Source organism: Macaca mulatta, chromosome 18 (genome assembly GCF_049350105.2).
Source record: "Macaca mulatta isolate MMU2019108-1 chromosome 18, T2T-MMU8v2.0, whole genome shotgun sequence".
NCBI lineage: Eukaryota > Metazoa > Chordata > Mammalia > Primates > Cercopithecidae > Macaca > Macaca mulatta.
The window spans coordinates 4,292,787-4,314,376 of NC_133423.1; the positions used below are offsets into that span (position 1 = coordinate 4,292,787).

The 21,590-nt window shown below is 46.6% G+C and overlaps 3 protein-coding genes across 12 annotated transcripts in view; 1 reads left to right on the forward strand and 2 right to left on the reverse strand.

The window, feature by feature from the left end:
* Positions 1 to 4,039: 4,039 nt before the first annotated feature.
* On the reverse strand, positions 4,040 to 5,493 carry ZNF516-DT (ZNF516 divergent transcript). Its single transcript, XM_028837963.2, has 2 exons — positions 5,046 to 5,493; positions 4,040 to 4,548 (listed from the first exon to the last, which is right to left on the reverse strand). The coding sequence occupies exons 1-2, from the start codon at positions 5,121 to 5,123 to the stop codon at positions 4,153 to 4,155; spliced, it is 474 nt and encodes a 157-aa protein (XP_028693796.2). The 5' UTR covers positions 5,124 to 5,493; the 3' UTR covers positions 4,040 to 4,152.
* A 15-nt stretch (positions 5,494 to 5,508) lies between these two features.
* Positions 5,509 to 21,590, forward strand: part of ZNF516 (zinc finger protein 516) — a 138,823-nt gene continuing 122,741 nt past the window's right edge. For 2 of the 9 annotated variants that reach the window (XM_077975134.1, XM_077975141.1), the window contains exon 1: positions 5,509 to 5,688. The gene's annotated coding sequence lies outside the window, so the exon portion shown is untranslated. Of the gene's footprint in view, positions 5,689 to 5,945; positions 6,134 to 7,869; positions 8,877 to 9,319; positions 9,395 to 9,597; positions 9,666 to 21,590 lie in introns of those variants that run through there. The other 7 variants (XM_077975138.1, XM_077975142.1, XM_015122213.3 and 4 more) reach the window with 5 other exon arrangements.
* On the reverse strand, positions 6,918 to 9,337 carry LOC114673819 (uncharacterized). 2 transcript variants are annotated; one of them, XM_028838114.2, is made up of 3 exons: positions 9,159 to 9,337; positions 8,572 to 8,669; positions 6,918 to 8,090 (listed from the first exon to the last, which is right to left on the reverse strand). In XM_028838114.2, the coding sequence occupies exons 1-3, from the start codon at positions 9,303 to 9,305 to the stop codon at positions 7,991 to 7,993; spliced, it is 345 nt and encodes a 114-aa protein (XP_028693947.1). In that variant the 5' UTR covers positions 9,306 to 9,337; the 3' UTR covers positions 6,918 to 7,990. The 2 variants fall into 2 exon arrangements, with proteins under 2 accessions (XP_028693947.1, XP_028693945.1); XM_028838112.2 differs by having other exon boundaries at positions 8,512 to 8,669.

A 21,590-nucleotide genomic window follows, 5' to 3' on the forward strand; every position in this document is an offset into this window, starting at 1 on the left:
TGGGATTATAGGTATGAGCCACTGCGTCCAGCCTATAGTCACTCTATTAATCAGTTTTTTCTAAAAGTTATCTCCTGTGTGTACAGTCTATGTGTCTTTAAGATAGGCAAAATTATACCCAGCTACATGCTACAGCATGGATGAGCTTGAGGACACTATACTAAAAATTAGCTGGGCATGGAGGCACACGCCTGTAGTCCCACCTACTCGGAAGGCTGAGACAGGAGAATCGCTTGAATTCGGGAGGCGGAGGTTGCAGTGAGCCGAGATCGCACCACTGCATTGCACTCCAGCCTGGTGACAGAGCGAGACTCCGTCTCAAAAAACCTGGCAACCTGGCAACCTGGCGACAGAGGGAGACTCCGTCTCAAAAACAAAAACAAAACAAAAAAGGCTACAATGGTTAATTTTATATTATGTGTATTAAAAAGTCCCCCCCCAACCCCCGCCAAAATTGTGGCTGACCTCTCCATCAACAAAATGTCTTTATTCCTTAATTATGACAACTCATTCATATGCTGACCACTTCTTTTCTTTTGGTTCTGTTTCTTACACCAGCGAACCCCCTGAATGCCAAGTCGGCTTTCCTTCGAACTGTATCGTGCATGTGTCAAATGAGATCTCACGCAAAGGTCTTCCCTACTCAGTTTCATTACAAGTGTACCTAGCCTGCCCACAGCGAAGGAGGTATTGCTGGTTCCCTTATTTCATTTTCAGTTCCGTTAGCAAAGTTTGCATAAACATGCACATGTAATCAGTTATGCATGGTGAGCCATAATGAGCTTTGGGGGCAGAGAAAGTCAGTGGTTTTGCTGTTGTAAGAAAGTGTGGTGTTAACAGGTCACAACCTGTCTGCTAAGTAATTAACATACTGTAGGATTATCAGAAAAGGTAATAAGAAAAACAAGTCCCTCTCTTCCGTAACATGGGCAATCTTTCAAAAGAGGAATCTTGATTGAATTTGTCTTTCCTTAAATGAATTCTGGTCTGTGGCCTAGTTCCTTTTATTCTTCAAACCGTTCTCAACCACATCTGTGGAATTCTGTATCAGCAATTGTGAAGCCAGCTGTTGCTGAGAGTCTTTTACTTAAGTTGAAATTAAGAACAGATTTGAGGGTCGTCTACCTGCTGTGAAGTCCTGATGGAGTTACCAAAAACTGCAAATGGTGAGAAAATGTGACTGCCTTGCTTGAACTGCTAGTACATTTTCTACAGTGCTTTCGCCGCCATTGCAAAAATACCCTAACTCTGTGATCCAAGATTTGTATTTGTCAATGTCGTCTTTATCATTATTCAAAATATATGCACAAAAATCAGTAAGAGGAAAATCTATGTTGCGATAACAATAGTGTGTGGGTCAGCAAGGGTTTTTTTTTTTTTCTGTGTGGAAAACAAGGACAGATTGTTAACAATGCTGGTTCCGTGGGAAAGTTCTTAAGATTTCTGCTACTGGGAAAATGAGTAAGGAATTCTCTGTCCCACACACGGGTGCATTTTGCATCCAATCTTGAGGCGATGCTTTGTGGATTATTCAGCAAACTAAAAATTCAGGCATAGAACCTGTTGAAGGCATCCTTACACCTGAATACAGAAGAGGGAGGAACAAATTTTTCACAAAAGTGTTTCAAGCAACGTGCAAGTCTCAACCATGATTAAACCTAAGTCACCATCAGTTTGACCTCAAATTATCCTGTAAATAAAAGACCCCACAAGAGAAAGCTCGGTAAGAAGCTATCTTAGGGTAAACACGGAAGACTCTGGGTGTAGATCACATTAGAAGTGATTTCTTTTGTGTGCGTGTGTGTGTTTTTAAGAAATGTGTACAAGAACTGAGATAGTTTCCTAAATTAAGATTTAAAATATTCTGTTAACTTTAGATTCAAGCAGTCTTTATAGAATACTCTATTTAAAATATAATCATAATTTTGCCACACCATCCACGAAGGGGATTATCCTATGTTAAATTCTGTATCGATACACCCGTGCGGAAGGGCTGTTTCTTCCCTCCTCCGTGTTCAAATGCAGTGTATTCTCTGAATTTTTTAGTTCCATGAAAAGGAAAGATTTTAGGGAAAAAAAAACCCCAACACATTAGGATTAGTGTAATATTTTTGAAAGCATCAGTGATTAAATAAACAGCCAATTTCCATTCATACACAAAATAGTTACCCATTCCAAACAATACAAAGGGAGTGAACAGCTGTACTCCTGAAACAGTCTTTACCTAGGAATACTTCTTGATAATTTAAATCAAATTTATCCTTAATCCACTCTGAAATCTCTAAATTTTAGTTCAGAAAACAAAAGATTACTCCTTGACTTAGTTGCATAATATAATTCTTCTTTCTCAGATATAATTTAGACAATCCTAATAAATTTACACAAAGATAGGATTAATATTGTTTACTAATGAGTAGCACACCCAACTGTCTAATCAGAGCACTTAAATTTTTGAGCATGAATATTTAATACATATTTTTTAGTTTGTCTTAGATTTTATGCTATAGTATAGGCAGTTTCACTTCCAGCTTTTACGCACTCAAGGCCTTGTTTTTTTTTTTTTTTTTTTTTGCGGTGGGCGGAGTTCTTTTTGGTTTTTACTCTGAGCTATTTTTTATAATGGAAGTCCTCAAGAACCTTTCTAACATAAATGTGCTCAATCACTCCATAACCATTGAACACCATTTCATCACACGTTGAAAGGAGTGGAATCCCAAAGGCTGAACAAATAATTCATTAGACAATAGCAAGGGAAAATGCTTTTTTCCCCCATTTATTTCATTAACCAAAATTATTGTCTGTTATAAAATTACAGAGGGTGGGAGGGGGAAATGAAGAAGTTGGTGAATGGGTATAAACATACAGTTAGATAGAATGAGTAGTTCTAATATTTGGTAGCAGACTAGAGGGACTACAATTAATAACAATGGATTGTGTATTTCAAAATAGATAGAAGACAGAACTTGAAATGTTCCCAACGCATAGAAACAATAAATACCCCAGGTGATGAGTACCCTAAGCACCCCAACTTAATCATTACATATTCTACGCTTGTAACAAATACATGTGCTCCATACATGTGTAAAATATCACATATCACTAAAAGAAAACAAGTAGCCAAAATCAACCATTAATGTTCAACCGTTAATACTGCTGACTTTGCTCCATCCAAATAGTATAATTTACTTAAACATTTCAAAAGAGGAGAAGCTCTCCTGGGCCATTCCAAGGGCAGTGCCCTTACTGCCTAACGGTTACTTTAAGAGTTTGAAGCCATTAAGACAGTTGAAATGTTGGCAACGCTAAATATGGTTACAGGAATAGTATGGAAACTTGTATTAAACATTTGATTTTTACACCTTTTTTTGGTGTGTGTGGAGTGAGCTAGGAATAGTGCATTGACTAATGACCACCAGTGACTTGTGTACAATCAATGTGAACACGTTTCAGTTGTAACAAAATGATGCTGGCTCTCCAGCTGCCATTTTCTAGGTCTGCCACACCAGACACCAGGACTTAACTCTTGCTCATCCATCAAAGTATGCTCTCAGATTTCACATGCGTTGTAGATAAATGTGTAAGAAAGGAAATCGTTTAAAAGCACAATATTATTGTAGACAGACAATGCCCTGAGTGAAATCACACGTGGGTGACTTAAGACAGGGCCCTAAACCGGCTACAAAAAGGAAGCAAGTCATGAACATTTTACAGTTTTATGTGGAGGGGTTTGGAAGTCTTGATCACCATTCAATGATCTACCTTGTCCATTTTCAACACATGGAAATTATTAGTGCAAGATTGTACTTTTAAATAGACCCAAGAATGCAGATGAATGTAGGTCTATAGCACTGACTTATATTCATTCCAAAATCCTACCAAAAAGCTATTAAAGTGTCAAGTCTTCAACTTTTAATCTTTGTTACTACCTACATGTAGTATGTGTATACAAGCCATTTATAGCTTTGTAATTAATTGAATTTGGGGATACTTTCTTTGTGCATTTTCACAGTGTACTGAAATGAATGGTGGGCACGTCAATACTTTTCGGTGAATCAGACTTAAATGTGACTGTTGAAGAATACATCCCACTTAGGCATTCATGCTGAAGCCAGCAACAATTGTCCGTGACCTTTAACACGCCTGCTCTCCAAATCAGTGCAGATCGTCAGTCACACGGAGCTTACATTTTAGGACTCGCGGATCCTTCATTGCAGAGGTTCTCCCTGTCTTTCTGCCTGACTCCCCCCGCCCCCCGACCCCGACCCCCCCCTCAAACATCACACATGCCGAATGGCCCCGCGGCTGAGCTCCAGCCTTCGGGCACAAGCGCCTCCCTTTGCAGCTCGTCTGGAGTAGTTTCTTTTGTAAACGCCCTAAGTTGGGGAGGGCCGCGGGCCGCGAGTATGAGGCGCAAAGGGAGACGCCGCCGCGGAGGTAACCGCCAGGATTGCAGCGCTGACTGCTGCGCGGAGCCACGTTGGGCGTCTTGGACAGAATCCACCTCCACTGCGGAGTTATCACGAGGAGGAGAACAATATGGCCAGGAGCCTGGAGGGAGAAGCTAGTGTTACCCCTCCGCAGGCCGCAGCTCCCCGGGTCTACGTCACCGGCGGTGAAGGGGCGCTCGCCCTCGCTCGCTCCGACCCGCCCCTCCCCTCCCCCGCCCCCGCGCGCCCTCCCTCCCCTCCCCCACCCCAGCCCTCCCTGCCCTGTACCAGGAGAGCATTTTGGAGTCCAATTGGGATTTCTAGTCCCAGACTCAACTTACTACAACTAACTACTGCCCGTGGGGAGTAGGTGAGGTGAAGAAATGAAGTTTTAAGAACAGAAAAATAAGAGTTGAACTTTGAAGGCTACCAGTAAACAACCCCTTCATTCTTAAATGGCCATGTGGCAGAGCCGCTGTTTGAAGTCTTTCCAGCGGGACCTCTGTGACCCTTGATTCGGGACTTAATGTATTGATCCTGCGTCTGAACACCCCCAGAGGCATTCACCAGGAAGTTGAGTGATACGCACACGCTACGCCGTGTGTAATGCACACGCACCTGGGACCCCCGAAGGGGTGTCCCCATTTCAGTCCAGCTGGGGCGCAGTGCCCAGGTGCCCGCCGGCGGGACCCGCATCCCGAGCACGTCTGTACGTGTGGATGCGCGTGTGCGCGCGGAAACGGCCTCCGGGAGCCGGGGCTGCCGCAGCCTTAGACCTTGACGAGGGGCGACCACTGGCCGCTGGAATCGTGATTCAGTGCTATTAGGGGAGGAATTGGCTGTGTCTGAGTCACAGCAAGCCTCCAGACTGTCCCCGCAGTGTGGCAGAACTTTGTGCTGATGAGACAATAGTGGAGTGTGCGTTTCCTACAGGGCAGACCATTCCCGGGCTGGGGGAAGCCTCCGGCCTGCGCCGGGCCGTGGGCGCCCGGCCCCCTCTCCGTGCAGCGCAGCCCCCCGAGCCCGGCCGGCGCCGGGGCCCCCGCAGGGCGAGCGCGTCCAGTGCGCGCGCGGGCGGCGCGGGGAGGGGGCCGGGCGCGTGGTGGGCCCCGCGCGCCCTCGCGCGTCCCCCGCGCCCGGGCGCAGCTGGCGCGGTCGGTCTAGTGCAGCGCTCGGCTCCGCGCCGCGGGCGCTCGGCTTCACCTTCAGATGCGCGGGGCGTGCGCGTCCTCCTCCCCAGGCCCGCCGCCTCCCCGCCAAGGTAGGGGCCGCGGGCGGGGGGAGGGCTGCGCCGCAGGGGCCGCGGGCGGGCGGTGGGCGCGGGGCCCGGAGCCCCGACGTGCCCCGGACTGTGGTGTGCGCCGCTGGGGGTGGTGGGGAGGCGCCGGGGAGGGGGGTGCGCCGGGGAGGGGCCCCCCGGGCGCGGGGAGGGCTACTTGGCTTTCCCTGTGGGTAGTTGGTCTGCTCTGCAATTCCAGGATAGGGGAAGATGCAACTTCGGGCGGCGGGGCGAGCGCCCGGGAGGTGGTTTTTACCGCAGTGGAGGGGCGGGGTGGGGGCCGGGGTGGGAGCGCGGAAGAGGCTCTGGCTTTGTACACTTCGTCAAAGGCGACGCGGGAGGAGGGGAGCTCGGATGCGCTCTCCATCCATTAGGAGACAAAGAGCAAATTGCCTTACTTTAAAGTAAAACGCTCCGGCTAATGAAGGTGGGTGATGGGGCTGCGGGCCCGAGGAGCCGCTTCAATTATTAAGGGTTTGGCGGATGGGATCGATGCCTGTGGGCACAGCGCGCTGCTGCCTAGGGGACGTATTTGCGTGGAGGGGGGTGGCCTTGTTTTTTACGGCCCCCTCCCCGGCTGCTTGCCAGTCTGCGGGGAGCTTCTAAGTGACCCTAACGTTAAAGAAGTGAGAGGTCCTGGAAGGGAAGTTCGGGCGGGGGTGGGGGTGGGGGCGAGGGTCTGGCACCGACTCGAAGAGGGGTGGGCAGGGACTCCTCGGAGCTGCGCCCCGCCGGGCGCGGGTGGGGGAGGCCTCGGTGGCGAGATGAACCCGGGTGTATGAAGGAAGAATGCGGTGGGGTGTGTGTGGTTGGGCGGGAGGTGGGGGGAGGCGCCTCCGCTGCCATTTCCAGGGAGAACTAACAGACTGAATAGTTACGATCAGTATTTAGATTAAACCGCCTCAAGTTTTAAAGAAACTTTGTATGAATAAGTTTGTTAAACTGCAGCCGAGTGGGGTATTTAAAAGCAGCAGTTTATGTGTGCGGTGAGGAAAGCCAGTGGACCCCCGCAATTAGGGACCAGAGGGAACCAGCCTTTTATCCGAAAAATGTGGGTCTGTAAGTCAGCCCCATCTATTATCAGCGTTAATAAGCTTCCCGCAGCAGACCGGGATCAGACAGGGAGCTCTGGGGGCTGTGTGTCTTACTCATTCCGCTGATAAAGAGTCACTGGGTCTCTGGGTGTGCAAAGATCAACTTGCGCAGTCCTCTTTTCAAATATATTCATTCTGTGCTTTATTTAATCCAGATGCACAAAAAGCCATTTGCTGCTTCATTGTTGGTTTACATTTTTTGAAAAGGCGACTGGTGTAACCTGTGGAATTTGAAATGCAAATAAGAGCCTGTGGGAGTAGAGGCAGAACAGATCAGCATTTATAAAGTGGAAAAGATTTAATGTCTTTGAAATCATTGCAGGGGAAGAAACCGGAGGGGGAGTGTGATTTTTCAGGGAGTGAATTGTGACGTCAGGTCTTTTTGGAAAAGATGTTATTTTTAAGGTCTGAAACCCGGGTAGGTAAAGTGCTTACAGGAAAAACAGATTACAAGATTAACATCTGTTAACATGATCGTTTATCTCCAGCCAAAAATAGGTCAGTTCTTTCTTAAGGAAACACGATTGCTGGCGCATGCTTAAATAATAAAATCAAAAGGACGAGTTCATAAATTAGGAACGAGCGTTTGTTGCAATCTGACCTGTGAAGAAACGTTTTTTAATTTTGAGAGATCAATGGAAGGTCAAAGTCCCTTTTCGGTGTAGAGAACAACTCTTTCCCCAGCGTTGGCCCTCGGCCCCCGCCCCCTCCCCCCCCCGCGGGATGACCCCTCCTTCTTACTCGGAGCTCCCTTTCCGCCTCCACTCCCTTCGTTAATTTCCCTTTCCATCCTTTGTGGAAGTACAAAATATATTTAAATGGATATCGTCTGACGCCTCCCTCCTTAAAGAAGGCAAACTCCGCGCAGATGGCTAACTTTCAGAGCTCTGCTGTTGTTTTACCATTAAATGAAACGGTAGGGAGGAGAGCAGAGAGAGAAAAAAAAAAAAGGAAACAGCTTTGCGAAGTCTCCCTGCCCCCTGGGCATGAGTGACGGCTCTGTTGGCCAATCCGCAGCGGCTTTCTCCATCCCGGAGGTAATTTGGGGTGTGAGTGTGTGTGAGCGCGCGCGCGTGCATGAGCCCATGTGTCTGCACACTGTGAAGTCTGGCCAGCTCCGCGCATCCGCAGGCTTCTGCATTTACACAGATGTGTAATGTAGACGTGGACACGCTTTTATTCGAGTCGGTTCAGCTACATGGGCACGCAGCAGCCCCCACGGAGCGCCTCCCCTTCCGAACGTTCTGTGAAGCATGGGATTTAGAAGCACTTTCGGATTCAGGTCGGAACCTGCAAGAGGGAAAGAAAAGAGGAGGGCTGTGATTGTTTCTCAGCAACTGGGGACTCGAAACGTGCGGTTTCTTCGGCCTCGTTGCCCCGGGCAGGCGCATCCTGGTGCGTTTTTGGTCCAGGTGATGGAGCCCACTCGCCCGGGCAAAGCGAACTGAGAACGCGGATTGCTGAAACTGATGTGAACTCCGTACAAAAGTGAAGGGCAGCATGTGTCTTCCAACTTCACATTTTATTTTCTCACTGGGAGTTGATGCTTAGTCCCTGGCAAATTCTAGAAGGTGAAGCGCTTGTGGCTAGTGAAAGTTCGGCTGCCCACCCGCCTCCTGAACGCTGCGCCCTGGCTGCGTCTGCCCTGCACAATGGGCGTATTCACGGGCAGAGCGCGTCACCGGCCACCCCACGCTTGCAGCTGACTTACTGTGGCACTGACTTTCCCAGGAATATCGGTAGTGATGTGTGTGGCTCTCGTAGTACGCACCTCGGGAAGCGTACGGACCCGACCTGAGCCGAGCACCATCTCCGTGTAAATGTTGGAGACGCGGTGTCTTCCGGGAGCATCGCGGGGTTGCTGCGCTTCTGTACCCACCGGGATGGGGATGATGCAATGGAGAGGTTAAGGACCCACATGCCCACTTCCTCCCTGGAGACCCCTGCAGGGAGACCCCCGGAAGGGACCTCGTCCACGCACGGGTGTTCTTGGCCACCAGGCCGCGCCGAGGTCACCCGAGGGTCCGTGGACGACCTTCGTCCTTCTTTTCTGCAGGAACCTAACTCGGTTACAAGGTAGCATCCGACCCCGCGCCTTCCCTCCCACTCGGGCCATTTCCGCCCCCCAATCCGAGTTCCACCTGATTCTGCCCCTCCCCAATCTCAGGAGCTGGCGGAACCGGGACTGGGCAGCCCTGGGAGGTGTCGTTGGATTAAATCATTCCTATTTCGGTGTGTCTGAGCTGCAGCGGCGCTGGGGCGCTACTGAGGGTCCTGGGGCTCGCGTGGCCAGGGGCCGGGGGCGGGAGCGCAGGGCGGCCGTGTGGGCTGGGGGCGGGTCGGGGCGGGGGGACTCACCTGCCCGCCCCGGGGTGGGGCCGGTGGCCGCTTGTTGCTGGGCTGCCAGGAGGAGGGCCGTGGGCGGGGCGGGAAGGGGCGGAGAAGCACGGGGAGGGCCTGGCCCGCCGCCCCCGCCCCCCGGCGCCCGCCCCCCGCCCCCGTCATGTGGAGCGGACGTCACACGGCTGCACTGTAACCCAAGAAGTGAAAGAGACGGACCCACAGCCCAACTTCGCACCATAACAAAGGCGGGGGTCTGTGCGGGCCGGGGGGCGGGGGCGAGCGGGGCGGGCGCGTGGAGCCGGCGGGGGCGGGAGCGAGGCCCGGAGGAGGAGAGGGGGCTGCGGGGGGAAGGGCAGGCCGCGGGGTGAGGGGGGAGCGAGCGGATGGGGGTGTGGAGGGCCGGGGCCGGGGAGGGGGGCGGGTCCGGTCCGGAACTGGGGTCTGCGCGGGGCTGCGGGCCAGGCGGGGGTCGGCGCGGCGGCGTGGACCGGGCTCCGGGGGCCGAGGCGCGGCGGAGGCCAGGTAATTGGTTTCTATTTTAAACTTCACTTTGTTCTGGCGGAGGTGGGGCGGTGGGAAAGGCGTGGCCCCGAGGACGATTACATAAGTGTTCACACCTGAACCGGTCCTGCGCCCGCGAGCGGATTTGGGGTGGGAGTTGGCGGTCGGCACCCGGGCTCGGGGCGCCTCGCGAGGGGCTGCTGCGTGCGGGTTTTGTGTCCTGCGTGTGTGACCTCACAGTGTCTCGGCGGTAAAGAGGCCGGGGATGGCTCTGTGGACTGCCTGGAAAAGCCCAGATGTGCCCGTGGGCGTTCAGCTGGCCTTCCAGGGGTGTCCCCTGCGTAACAAAGGAGGGAGCCCTCGGACCCTCCGGTCCACTCGCCGTGTTGACTTAACCAGCAAGTCACAAAAGGAACTTTAGTGGGGATCCGACTTACACATACAGCAGAAAGGCATTGCGCCTGTCAACCTGCCATGCAGTCTCGAATCTTGATTGAAGGTGATTTAAAAGCTGAGTGATGTACGTTCACCATGGGGCTATGGACTAAATACTATTAAAGATAATGGCTCCAGTAGATGCAAAGGGGGCTAGGCTCCCAAAAGGAGCTTTTTCAGCTTTTTTTTTTAAAAACCAGCCTATTAATATGATTGAAGTATTTTGGTTTAGGGATGTGTTGCTTAAAAGAGCTAGGCATGCATGTTATTTATTAGGATACTGGCTACTACCATGTAAAATAAAAAGAGCTCATTTTATCATTGGTTTGTTCCAGCTTCCTTTTCACTTGCATTCTTTGATTATGTCGTCAAGTAACTGTTATTTATATTTACACAGACCAGCCAGAATTAAATATACCGCACACCACTATTGTGCATGGGTCTGAGAACCCCTCGCCCCCTCTTAGTAAAATTGGAGAGTGAAACTGCGTAGGAGCCTGCCATGGTGTCAGGAGTTTGAGAGTTGGGTTACTTATAGGAGGACATCTTTAGTTTCACAGGAGTGACCCCCATGGCCATCTTGAATGGGCTCTGGGATGAATTCAACTCTGTGTAAGACTCACAAGTATTCTGGTAATTGAATTTGAATTTTGGTGTAAGGTACAAGCATGTCTAATGTTTTTCTTAATTCATTAGTATGGCTTTGTTTTCTTACACTTGCTAATTTGAATATAGTGAAACACCAGAGCACATTAACCTTCTAAAAAAATAATAATCCCGGTGGATCTGTAATAAAACTAACCAAGAGGAACGGGAATGCCTCTCTAAAATGAAACAACACCAAAATAGCAGGTTTAGTGTGTACAGCTTTCAACAATGCATAGAGAGATGGGAGTTCTGCTTATTTTTATTTCGGAAAGCTTTTGTTTATTAGAATAATCTTTCCAAATGGTTTAATATCCTGAAATGCACTAGATCAAGAACTTTGAGAAATGTGTCTGCTATGAATTGTTGACATCCTGAGAATAGTTTACCTCACCAGTGTTTTCCCATTGTTATTTGTAAACCAGCTTCAGCGTCTACTAATTCAGAGATTTTATTTTTCCTGGAATCCTGAAGTCCTACATTTCTAACTTTTTTTTTTTTTTTGTAAGATGTTGTCCCAGAGACCAAAATTGACTGAAGGGAATGAGAGAGGTCTTTGAAAAGAGGTCACAATGTGAAAAGCACTTTGTCTTCACTTTCATAAATGAAACTTTTAACTCCATTTACCTAACTTCCTCCTGCAAGGAGATATTTGAGTTTTATAAGTGAAGCATTTGATGTGATTAAGTTTAGCAGCATATGTGAAAAAGGAAAGGGGACTTCTTTAAAGAATACTTTGAAATGAGGTATGCTCCAACAGATGGTTTTCAGTCTTACCAAATGGGGAAAAAGGATAACATGGCCTAGCAATTGACGTAGAGCTTAGTCATGGGATTATTCTTGAAAAACTAGTACTCATTGTATTGGGTGGTTGTGGATTTTTATTTATTCATTGTCCAGAATACATGTTGGTCTTATTCATAATTTAAGAGAAGGCATCTTTTAAAAAGAATTTGGTGGGAGTGGTTGTAAGTCTGACTGGAGACTGTGTTTAGAGTTTCAGCTGCATTATACCTTAATGCCGTAGAGATAGAGACTGAAATATAAGCTGACTGCATTCTGCAGCAGGGAGCTTGTCCAAACGTGTGCACTTTCCTGTATAATATGCTTGTTTAAATGTTGAAGACATGCACTGTTTTGTTTTTTACTCCATTTTCAATTCAGGAGAAAAGGACTTGTGTTAATTACCTAATTAAAAATGGTATTTCGCTTATTACTAGATTCTGACTGAAGAAGGCATTGCTGTTAAATGTGCAGGAAACACGATCCACTTTCTCTTTGGTTTTCAGCTGGCCAAATTTAACTGGAGATGTGTAACTTTCTCAGTGATAGACATGGATTTAATTATTAGGAATATAACTGTAATGGAAGAAAGTTAAATTTATTTGATTAGGTATCTGCTTTATAAATGCTTGAACTTGGAAGTAACATTTCTTCTTCAAAAGCAGACATCTTTCATGCTGTGAATGTTTATACATTTTAGTGCTTGGATGAAGCTATTCTGACACAGTCAATTCTTTCAAAAATGCATCTCTTTGCTGTCCCGACCCCTCCCCCTCAAAAGTTCTAGAAGCTGTGGAAAAGTTCAGTTGCCTATCTTACTGAACGTAGTGCAAAGAATATCCGTGGGTTTGTTCACTGCTCAGGGAGCTGGACGTGTGCCGCTCTGACTTCCTTAGCACATCCTTACTTCCCTGAATTTGCATTTACTGCCTAACTAGCATCCTGCAAAAAGGCCTTTCCTGGCGGCCTGCGATTTGGCACCTTAGAGCTTCACTTCCAGCACTGTTAATGGCTAAACGTGAAGGACTAATTTTATTACTGTGTTTAGCTCACAGGACCTTGGAAGCGGCCCCTACCCTGTTGTTGGGAACTGCATGTCATGTAGATTTGCATTTTTCAAGTGAATTGTAGTGTCAGACTGTGCATCCGTTGTGAGGTCTGAGTGGGTGATGGTTGGACTACATCTCCCTGTGTGTGAGAGGCACCGAGGGATGTGGAGGTTCTTAGAGGCAGATGGAGGTGGGGCTGTGGACAGGCCTCTGTTTGTGCAGCAGTGATTATTTGGTGGTTCCACTGTTTGGTTAGGTTCCCTTTGGGCTGGTGGCTAACTGGTGGCATGAGCTGACAGTGTAGCTGTTCCCTTCTTCTCCCTCCCCTCCTGGGGCTCTCATCCTCAGTCCTTCCACCTGACTGGCCGAAAGCGTAGTGGCAGCAGCCTATGATGGGAATGTATCTAGGGGCCGTAGAGAAGATAGTGTTTTTCAAATGGAAGCCCTGGCCTTGGTTTTCTCTGGTCCCAGGAACCAGTGAGTTTGGGAGTGGGGCGGGACGTTCTCTTTGATAGAGGAATGACCTCTGCCCTCAGTTAAGACCTCCCACCCTCCCACCCACCATTGGACGAGAACTATCAAAATCATTTGATTTTCAGGAATTTTGAAAAGTTGCAAACCCCTTTTAAGAAAAGAATCATATCAAATACTTACATTTATGAATGATTAATAAAATTTACCTTATGGGAGGAGGAGGAATAAAGAACAACTTTGACTTTAGAATGTCTCTTTCTGTTCCTTAAAAAGTATCTTTATTTTAAAATTAATTTTTCTAACAAGAATATTTTAGGGGAATGACTTAAATAGCTATAAATAGTATAAAGAAGGATACATTTATAAGGGCTATAAATGCATTGTTTGTATTTGAAATTTCTAGTATCCACTAAAGTATATGAAGTGTATTTTAGATGGACTGGTGAAAACCAGCAGTTGCAACTGTCTGTTTTGCATTCCTTATGCTCTGCATCTGGCCACACGTGACTTGAACAGCTGAAGCTTCTCTTTCCAAAGCTAGAGCCATCATCGTATTTATGTCTAGCATGAGATGTTTTCCAGTGGTATACATTCGAATTGTAAAGAAGTGTAATTTGTGGCTCTCAACATGCCTTAAAAGTCATTTCCAAAAAAGATCTGGCATTTAATCTTTAATTCAAATGGTACTGAAAATTACAAAGCAGGAGTAATTAGAAATGCAACTATTTTTAGAAAGCAAACATGTAAATATATGTTAAGTAATGACTAAAACACAAGCAGGAGAGTAGGAAAAATTATTTAAAAGACAACCATAGTAGGTTTAGATACATCTTACCATATACTGTATTTTAACTCTTTGTTAATTCTGGTAGATTTACTTTGTATTCCTGTTTCTGTACCTTCCCCCTCAACCTTGGTCAGGAAGTAAATAAAGTCTGTAGAATCTCAGAATTTACTGGGCCAAGAAGAGATATATGTCGTATATAATTGTGAAATCCAGACAATTCCTCAACTGAGTGGTGAAAATAGGATGAGATTTTTGTGTGTTTTGTTATTTTCAAGGCAGAGGGAATCTGGTGTTTCTTTTCCTTCAAAACCAGGTAGACAACGTCTCTCGCCGCCCTGGGGAGTTACTGGTGCCGGCTCAGCCTCCAGGATACAGCTGTCCTGTTATTTTCTTGCTTTTTTAGGAGATGGTGTGCGTGGAGGAAGATGTGGTGTTAGTTTTCAGGACACAGTTAAAAGACAGGCTTAAAAATCAAGGTTCTCTATTAAAACTATAATTTCTTGTTAATGGCTAAGAGTTAAAAATTTTTCAGCACTATTAACACTTGAAGAACTCTCTAATCCCTCACTCTTCCCATGTGAAAGTAAAGGACATTTGTTTAAGAATTTTTTTCTTTGTTTCAGAAAAGGGCAGCATGTGTCTGTCTGTGCCATATGGTACTATTTAACCTATATTGCATGAGCTGACGAGATGCTGTGTTTGGGCATTGATTTATTTCAGCATTTGAGAATGTTCTTTGAAATTTAGTACAGTAAATGATGCATTGAAAGTTGTACAGAGAGGTTGTTTGTGGCTTTAGCAGATTCCTACTCAGTTGATACTTAAGGGTGTAGTGAACAAGTTTCACTTTTTTTTCCCCGATATAATTTTTGTGAGAAATGGTTTGCCGTTCAATGCTGAGTGACTGTGTTAATTCAGGAAAACACAGACTTGAATATGAGTGGTTAAGACTTCTGCTGGTCACAGATAAGGCTAAGAGTTGGGCAGGTCTGAAAGAGAAGATTCACTGTTTAGATCCTGATTATTCCGGTGATTTTAATCTAGAGCAAAAAAGTATGTTTATTATTATTATTTTTGTCGTAACGACTTAGGTTTTGTTTCCATCTTTTTTTTTTTTTTTTTAAAGAAAGTGAATTAACGAACAAATGGACAGTCCTGTTTAATAGTTCTCCTGAGCTTCTGTGGCACTGCCCTGGAATTATCTACAGGCAGAACTGAGGTGTATTCACTTAGGCTATGTTTTGTTTACACATGCTGGTTTGGGTTTTTGGGGAGACCTGTGTTGAATTCACAGGGTGGCTCGCGTAAGAGCCGTGTTGCAGGAGTTTATTAATACAGAACGCCACAGAAGATGCCACCTCCATTTTAAACATTCTGTATGGCTGTCGAGTCGACACCAAAGCAAATGTGTCTCCAGACACCTCTCTCGTTGTCTCAGTCTTGTTAGCGTTAATCATCCCGTTTTCTCTGTTTTACAAAAGAAGTAAATAAATTTCTACTCATCCACATGTGTGTCCCCAAAGCAAGGCATATGTGGACTGAAAGGTGGGCTGGGGCTTTGCTCCGGGAACGTGAGCGTAGAGCGTGTGAGTGCACGTTGCCTTTGGTGATGCATCATTTATATTGACATTATCAGTGACACAGACAGAACATTTTTATGCCAGTTTGAGAAAATACCATCATTCACATTGATGATCATATTCCCACCAGATTTAGATGAATCATTTCAAAGCTTTTCATGTCTTTAGCATGACCATTAGCATAATGATGATAATTTGTCCTTTTGAGTAACACCAAGCATAATTTACATTAACGTTGTTGTGTTGAGTGCAGTCCAACCCCAGGTGCTCACGTGGCTTCCTTTTTTCAAAAATGGCTTTTTACTTTTTAAAATGAGAGGCAAGCAAGATGATCTCATTCCTAAAACCAACTTAAAAAATAAAACACTTAGTATTAATAAGTAAGTGAATTCCTCATGTGAAAGTACTTGCCGTAGCAACATAAACTTGGGGACAATTCTGTAAAGTCATGGGATTAGTGGTTTAGTGGTAGGATTAAAATTAGCCTCAGTAAATTACCCTGGTGACAGAAAAGCAGAATCTGTTAATGGTTTTGCAGGAAGGTTGGCTTATCAGTTATTTTCTAGGTTGATGAAAGATTATGGGCTGTTAAGAATTTGAACTTTAGAAAGTAAGGTTAATTTTCCTAATATTTACATATTTCAAAGTGTAGGTATTGATTAAAAAAGAAAGTTATTACAGTTAGAATTTGGGATTTTACACGTGTGTGGGAGATGATTTACAAACCAGGCCTTTTGCTTAGCCATGAACATTAAGGGGGCCCTTGAGAGCGTGCATTTTAGGCAGCCCTCCTTAAATCCTGTCAGGGGAATGGTAGACCATTGTGGAAAGCATTTTTAGATATTTTGGACCAGGAAACCTCCATTTAGATCCCTGCACTTTCTTGGCCCAAACAGGGTTAGGGCGGCTGCCATTTTAGAGTATGGTTTTATGTTAGGAGTGTTCCATTGACTCAGTGTGATGACCATGAAGGGAGGCATTTGCTTTCATGATTGTTTACATTTCTTTGTAAATTTACGTTATTTGTGTTTGGACTTGTTTTAGAAGGTTAATATAGAGAGTCATATATGTGTTATAACTGCAGGAAACTTAGAGATGATTTGTGAGTGAATCCTGACATTTTACAGGTACTGAAATGTAGAAAGATTTAATAACTGGGCCAAGGCCGCAGGAATGGTGCAGAGCTCAAACCCAGGCATCCTGATTCCCAGCTTAGTCTTTTTCTCCCTACACTGTGCTGAATGCACAGGATAAGGGGAGGTGAAAGTCCACTCTGAAAAGGAACTTGGTAAGCGTGTTGTCGTGCTGAGTCAGCAGTGCCAAGTGTGGACCCGGCATATAACCAGGTGTTTAGGGCAGTGTGGAGAAAGCCCCCCTTGAGCTTCACTTGGATGCTTAGAGCTTGCTCCACAGAGAGAAACATATTGAGTAAATGTTTGCATCTTTCCACGGGGATATTGTGCGAGTTGGGTACTGGACCAGTTGTTGCCGTCTGAGGCTGCTGTCACATGGCAGCGCTCAAGGAGGAACGTGGAAAATCTGGTCACCAAAGACCAGGCAGCTGTCTGCACAGATTCCCAGCCCTGCAGTGGGTGCCAGGATACAGGTTTTCTTGGGAAACCCAATGGTTATCACCAACAGTAACATATTTTTAATAAGAGTGCAGTAAATACAGAGTGTAAGTGACCGATGTCAGATACAGAAAATCTTAAAAGAAAAAAAAGTCACCAAAAAGTCATAGGGAAAGGGGTCAGAGAAGACCAGGTCAGTTCTGATAGACTGCTGGGCCCTGAGACTCACCTTCTTAAGCCAGCAAGATGAAGTGCGGGTGGGCCGGCTGACGGGGGACATTTGGCACTGGTGGGTTTGCAGTGTGGTGCGGCAGATGCCCCATGACAGACAGATGCCGATGACGGACAGATGCCGAGAGGGAGCGTGCCACAGGAGTGGGCAGGGAGGCGGCAGAGACAGACTGGATCAGGGCAGGTGCTTTCCTCTGAGCTCAGCTTTGGTGCCAGTGGACAAGATGGCCACTAAGAGGAGGTGTTGGGGACCCCAGAGAGCTGAACCCAGGAAGGCGTGCCTCCTCCTCCTTCCTTTCTGATGGTCGGGTTGGCCGGATTGAGCTGTGTCTGCCCCGGGTTGCTGTCTGGACCTTTGCAGATTATTAGACACCTCCTGGAGGAGTCTCCACCGCGCCTGCCTTCTTGAGCAAAGCAGGCAGCTGGGCCAGGGAGCTGGTAGTTTTTCTTTGTTGTGCAAGAGCCACTTAAGAAACAGTGGCCTTTGGATTCTCAACATGAGCAAACGTAGCCAACACCCTAGATTTTTTTTCTTAAGAGGAAATAATTAGTAAATTTAGAATTTATTTTTCCTTTTCTTAAGAGGACAGTACTGAGTACTTTTCATTATTTACCTGAACCTATGTACAAGGTGATGTTGCTACCTTTCTAGACATTTCTCAAAATAGGACCAATGTAAATGAAGAAATGCAAAGACAAATCAGTGTAGTGATTTATGGACGTCATCCTGTAGGCTGTGGTGTGAGGATTTTTGCAGGCTCATTTGAGTATCTGGTCATGGAAATCTCACTATTTGTATGTTGGTAATAATAGTTTGCTTGTTTCTACCTATGAGGGAATGAAGCGTGCACGTAAGGTCACACGTTAGATACAGACAGACGCTCCCTAACTTACGACAGGGCTGCCTCCTCAGAAACCCATCGTAAGTTGAAAATACCATTAAATCATAAATGCGTTTAATATACCTCAGTCTACTGAACATGGTAGCATAGCCTCACCTACCTTACCTGTGCTTGGAATGGGTAAATGTTAGCCGATGGTTGGACAAGGGCACCTGGAAGCGCAGGTCACTGTGAAGTGCCAGTGTCCACCCTGGAGATTGTGGGGCTGCCGCTGCCGGGCCTGCAGAGGGAGCAGCTTACTGCTTTCTGCTGACTGCCTGTGGCTTCTTCACCTGGTAGACTTGAAAAAGTGTGAGTCAAACCTTCCTAAGTTGGAGACTATCTGTAGTAAAATACAAACAAAAATAAGAACGGGCAATGGAATAATAGATTTCGATGAGGGGAAGAGCTGGATCACATATGTACATCTTAGGATTCCTTCCCATTGGTAGATGTGAACCAAAACTTAGGATGTGAGCTTCCTGGCACCTGAAACAAAAAGCAAAACATAGCCGTTGATGTGTTGCATTGACTCTCAGGAAAAAAATGCATCAATTCTCACATGAAGGAAAAGCCTCTTTTAGCATTAGTGCTACGGTAAACTTCTGAATGTTGACTTTAATACTGGTTGTTTTAATACAGGCTATGTATTCTTACATAGACGGTGCCTTCAGTAACATTCTTACGGCAAATGCTGTTGTAGCTTTTGGAAAGTAGTTCCTTGTGGTTACTTTGATACAAAAAGCCAAGGGCATAAGAACAAAATACAAGGTATTGAGAGCTACTTTTTGAATCACGATGACAGTATGATGTAAGTTATCAACATTACTGTTTCCCATTAAATTAATACAAATTTTATTTTCATTACGAACTTACGAACTTGAATCAAATTGGGCAAATGCCTCAATAACTAGTTCCCCAAATAAGTAGCCCACCAGCGCTCATTTCCTTTCAACAAACATTGATCAAGTGCCTACTATGAACAGAGAGTTATTTCGAGTTCTTTATATGTATTACTCAGTATGCTCAGGTCTTAGGAAACAGGTAGTAATTCCCACCCCCTTTTACCCGAGAGGACACTGAGGCCCACACAGGTAAGTAACTTCATCAAAGTCCCACCACCAGTTATTAAGCAGCCCACCTTTTGGGCCATCTCCCTGAGTGTCCGACCCTTGTCGTGCTTGTTACCGTGTGTGTTCATTTCGTTTTGGTCCGAACCGTTTGGGATGATAGAGCTTTAGAGATGACACTATGGGAGACCAGTGTCCCTCCACCCTTCTTCTTTCTAGATGGCTGGGGTTTCTGAAGCATCATCCAAGAGGGGCTTGGGACAGGCTGTCTGCCCCTTTGGGGTCCCCAGCCTGTCTGTGGGCCTGCTGTGTTCTGAAAATAAGCAAAAGTTTTGACTAATTCATCACAAATGAGAAACTTAAGAGAGTGATCTAAAGAGAATTTGATGCCAAAAAGATTCCTGGGTCACCTGTAGCCATCCCAGTGAGCTGGTGGGACTTGGTCCCGTCCTGCCTCTGACCGGGCTCAGTGGCCTTGGATCCTAGGTCAGCCCACGTGCAGTTCCAAAAGGGGCTTGAGCCAGACCCTCCTCAGCTCAGAAGCCTGGGTCTGTATTTGCAGAACTCCAGGGCAGGGTCAGCAAACGTTTTCCGTAAAGGACCGGATAGTAGTTGATAGGACCGGCCTCATAGCTTGGAGCAGCCCGAGGCAGCCTGGCAGCGAAGAGATGGACTTTACTTACAGACACCTGACATCCGAGTTCTATGCCATTCACATGTCAGAAAATGATCTTCTTTTGATTTTGTTTTTAATCCCAACCATTTAAAAATGTAAAAACCAGCCGGGTGCGGTGGCCCGTGCCTGTAATCCCGGCACTTTGGGAGGCCGAGGTGGGTGGATCATTTGAGGTCAGGAGTTTGAGACCAGCCTGGCCAACATGGCAAAACCCCATCTCTACTAAAAATACAAAATTAACTGGGCGTGGCGGTGGTGCCTGTAATCCCAGCTACTCAGGAAACTGAGACAGGAGAATCACTTGAATCTGGGAGGTGGAGGTTGCAATGAGCCAAGATCGTGCGACTGCACTCCAGCCTGGGCGACAGAGCGAGACTCCGTCCCCCCCCCAAAAAAAATATATATGTGTGTGTGTGTGTGTGTGTGTAAATGTGTATATATGTGTGTGTGTGTATATGTGTGTGTATATATATGTAAAAACCAGCCTTAGCTCACTGGCTGTACAAAAGCAGGAGGTGGAAAGAATTTGGCCCGCGGGCCTGCAGTTCACTAACCCAGCACTCGAGGGAAGTTTTGCCCAAGAGAAGTACCATGCATGCTGTGTCTATCACTTTACGTTTTCTAGTGATCACATCAAGAGAGGTAAAAGGAAACACGTAAAATTAATGTTAATGATAGTTTTATTTAACCCAGTGTATCCAAAATCCAAAACGTTAAACATGTAAATGACAAGAATTACTACCAAGTTTTTTTTGTTCTTTTTTTTTATGCAAAATCTTCAGTGTCCCCGTGTGCATTTTACCTTCCCAGCCCATCCCAGTTTGGGTCACTTGGCAGCCGTGTAAGATAGGATGGCAGAGTTCTAGGGGGACCGTGCCGCAAACCTCGGCCAGGTGCCGGGGTTAAGTTAGAAATCTCCAGGCAGGTTCCTCTGTTTCTGATTTCTGCTGTTTGTTTTCAAACCAGGACACTGAGGGAAGGTACATTACTTTAAAACTGGCTCTGGGGGGTCCCAGCAGTTTAAGGAGAAAGGGCTCTTTTTTAATAACCTCAGACTCTGTCCCAAGTGCCACAGTGGTGGAAGTGCCGGGGTCCTGGGTGTGGAGGGGAGGCGTCTCTTCGGGAGACCGCAGGGCAGCCAGGAGGCGAAGGGCCTGACCCTGCCAACGTCTGTCCCTCTGCACAGTTGCAACAGAGGGCCCTGTGTTGGTATTTCCCACGTTCCCTGCACGCAGGTCTCCACTTCTGGTGCAGCATTTGATAACTCAGATTTATTAGTTCCAGCATTGTGGGTCTGCAGGAAGGAACCTTGGTGTGGCTGTGAATCTAGTTCCACTTGTGGTGTGACTTTCGGGCTGTTATGAACGCCTGAGCATCTTCCCTCCGTCTGTGGTGTGAAAGGGGAAGCTGGCCTGCCCTAGGGGTTAGGAGAGGACCATGCCCCGGGACATCTTTGGACAATGGGGAGCTGGAACCCTGTGCAAAGGATCGCTTACAGAGCAGGTAGAATTGCAGATGCAGACTGACTTGCCGGGAGAATTTCAGAAAACAGAAGGAAATCATGATAGATTGAGTTTATTCTTTTCCCGAACAATTTCTGTTGTGGCTTGCTGAGAGAATGTGGCCCGTGTTCACAGGGATGTTCTGTTCTTGAGCAGCAAGAGCTGGAATGACCATTGACCATTTCACCTGCCCTGTAGGTCCAAGTCAAGGCCCCTTTTATTCAAACATCCCAAAGTCATGTGACTCTTAAAATCGCACCAA

Excerpts from the sequence above, each read along its gene's own strand:
- LOC114673819 (XM_028838112.2), bottom strand. The coding sequence starts at position 9,305 with ATGACGGGGGCGGGGGGCGGGCGCCGGGGGGCGGGGGCGGCGGGCCAG. Across the intron at positions 8,670-9,158 it reads CCCCACCCCGGGGCGGGCAG|AAGCGCAGCAACCCCGCGAT; the intron begins GTGAGTCCCCCC and ends CGGTGGGTACAG. Across the intron at positions 8,091-8,511 it reads CTGGGAAAGTCAGTGCCACA|GTTCCGACCTGAATCCGAAA; the intron begins GTAAGTCAGCTG and ends TCCCTCTTGCAG.
- ZNF516-DT (XM_028837963.2), bottom strand. The coding sequence starts at position 5,123 with ATGCGGGTCCCGCCGGCGGGCACCTGGGCACTGCGCCCCAGCTGGACT. Across the intron at positions 4,549-5,045 it reads CACCCCTTCGGGGGTCCCAG|GCTCCTGGCCATATTGTTCT; the intron begins GTGCGTGTGCAT and ends TTCTCCCTCCAG.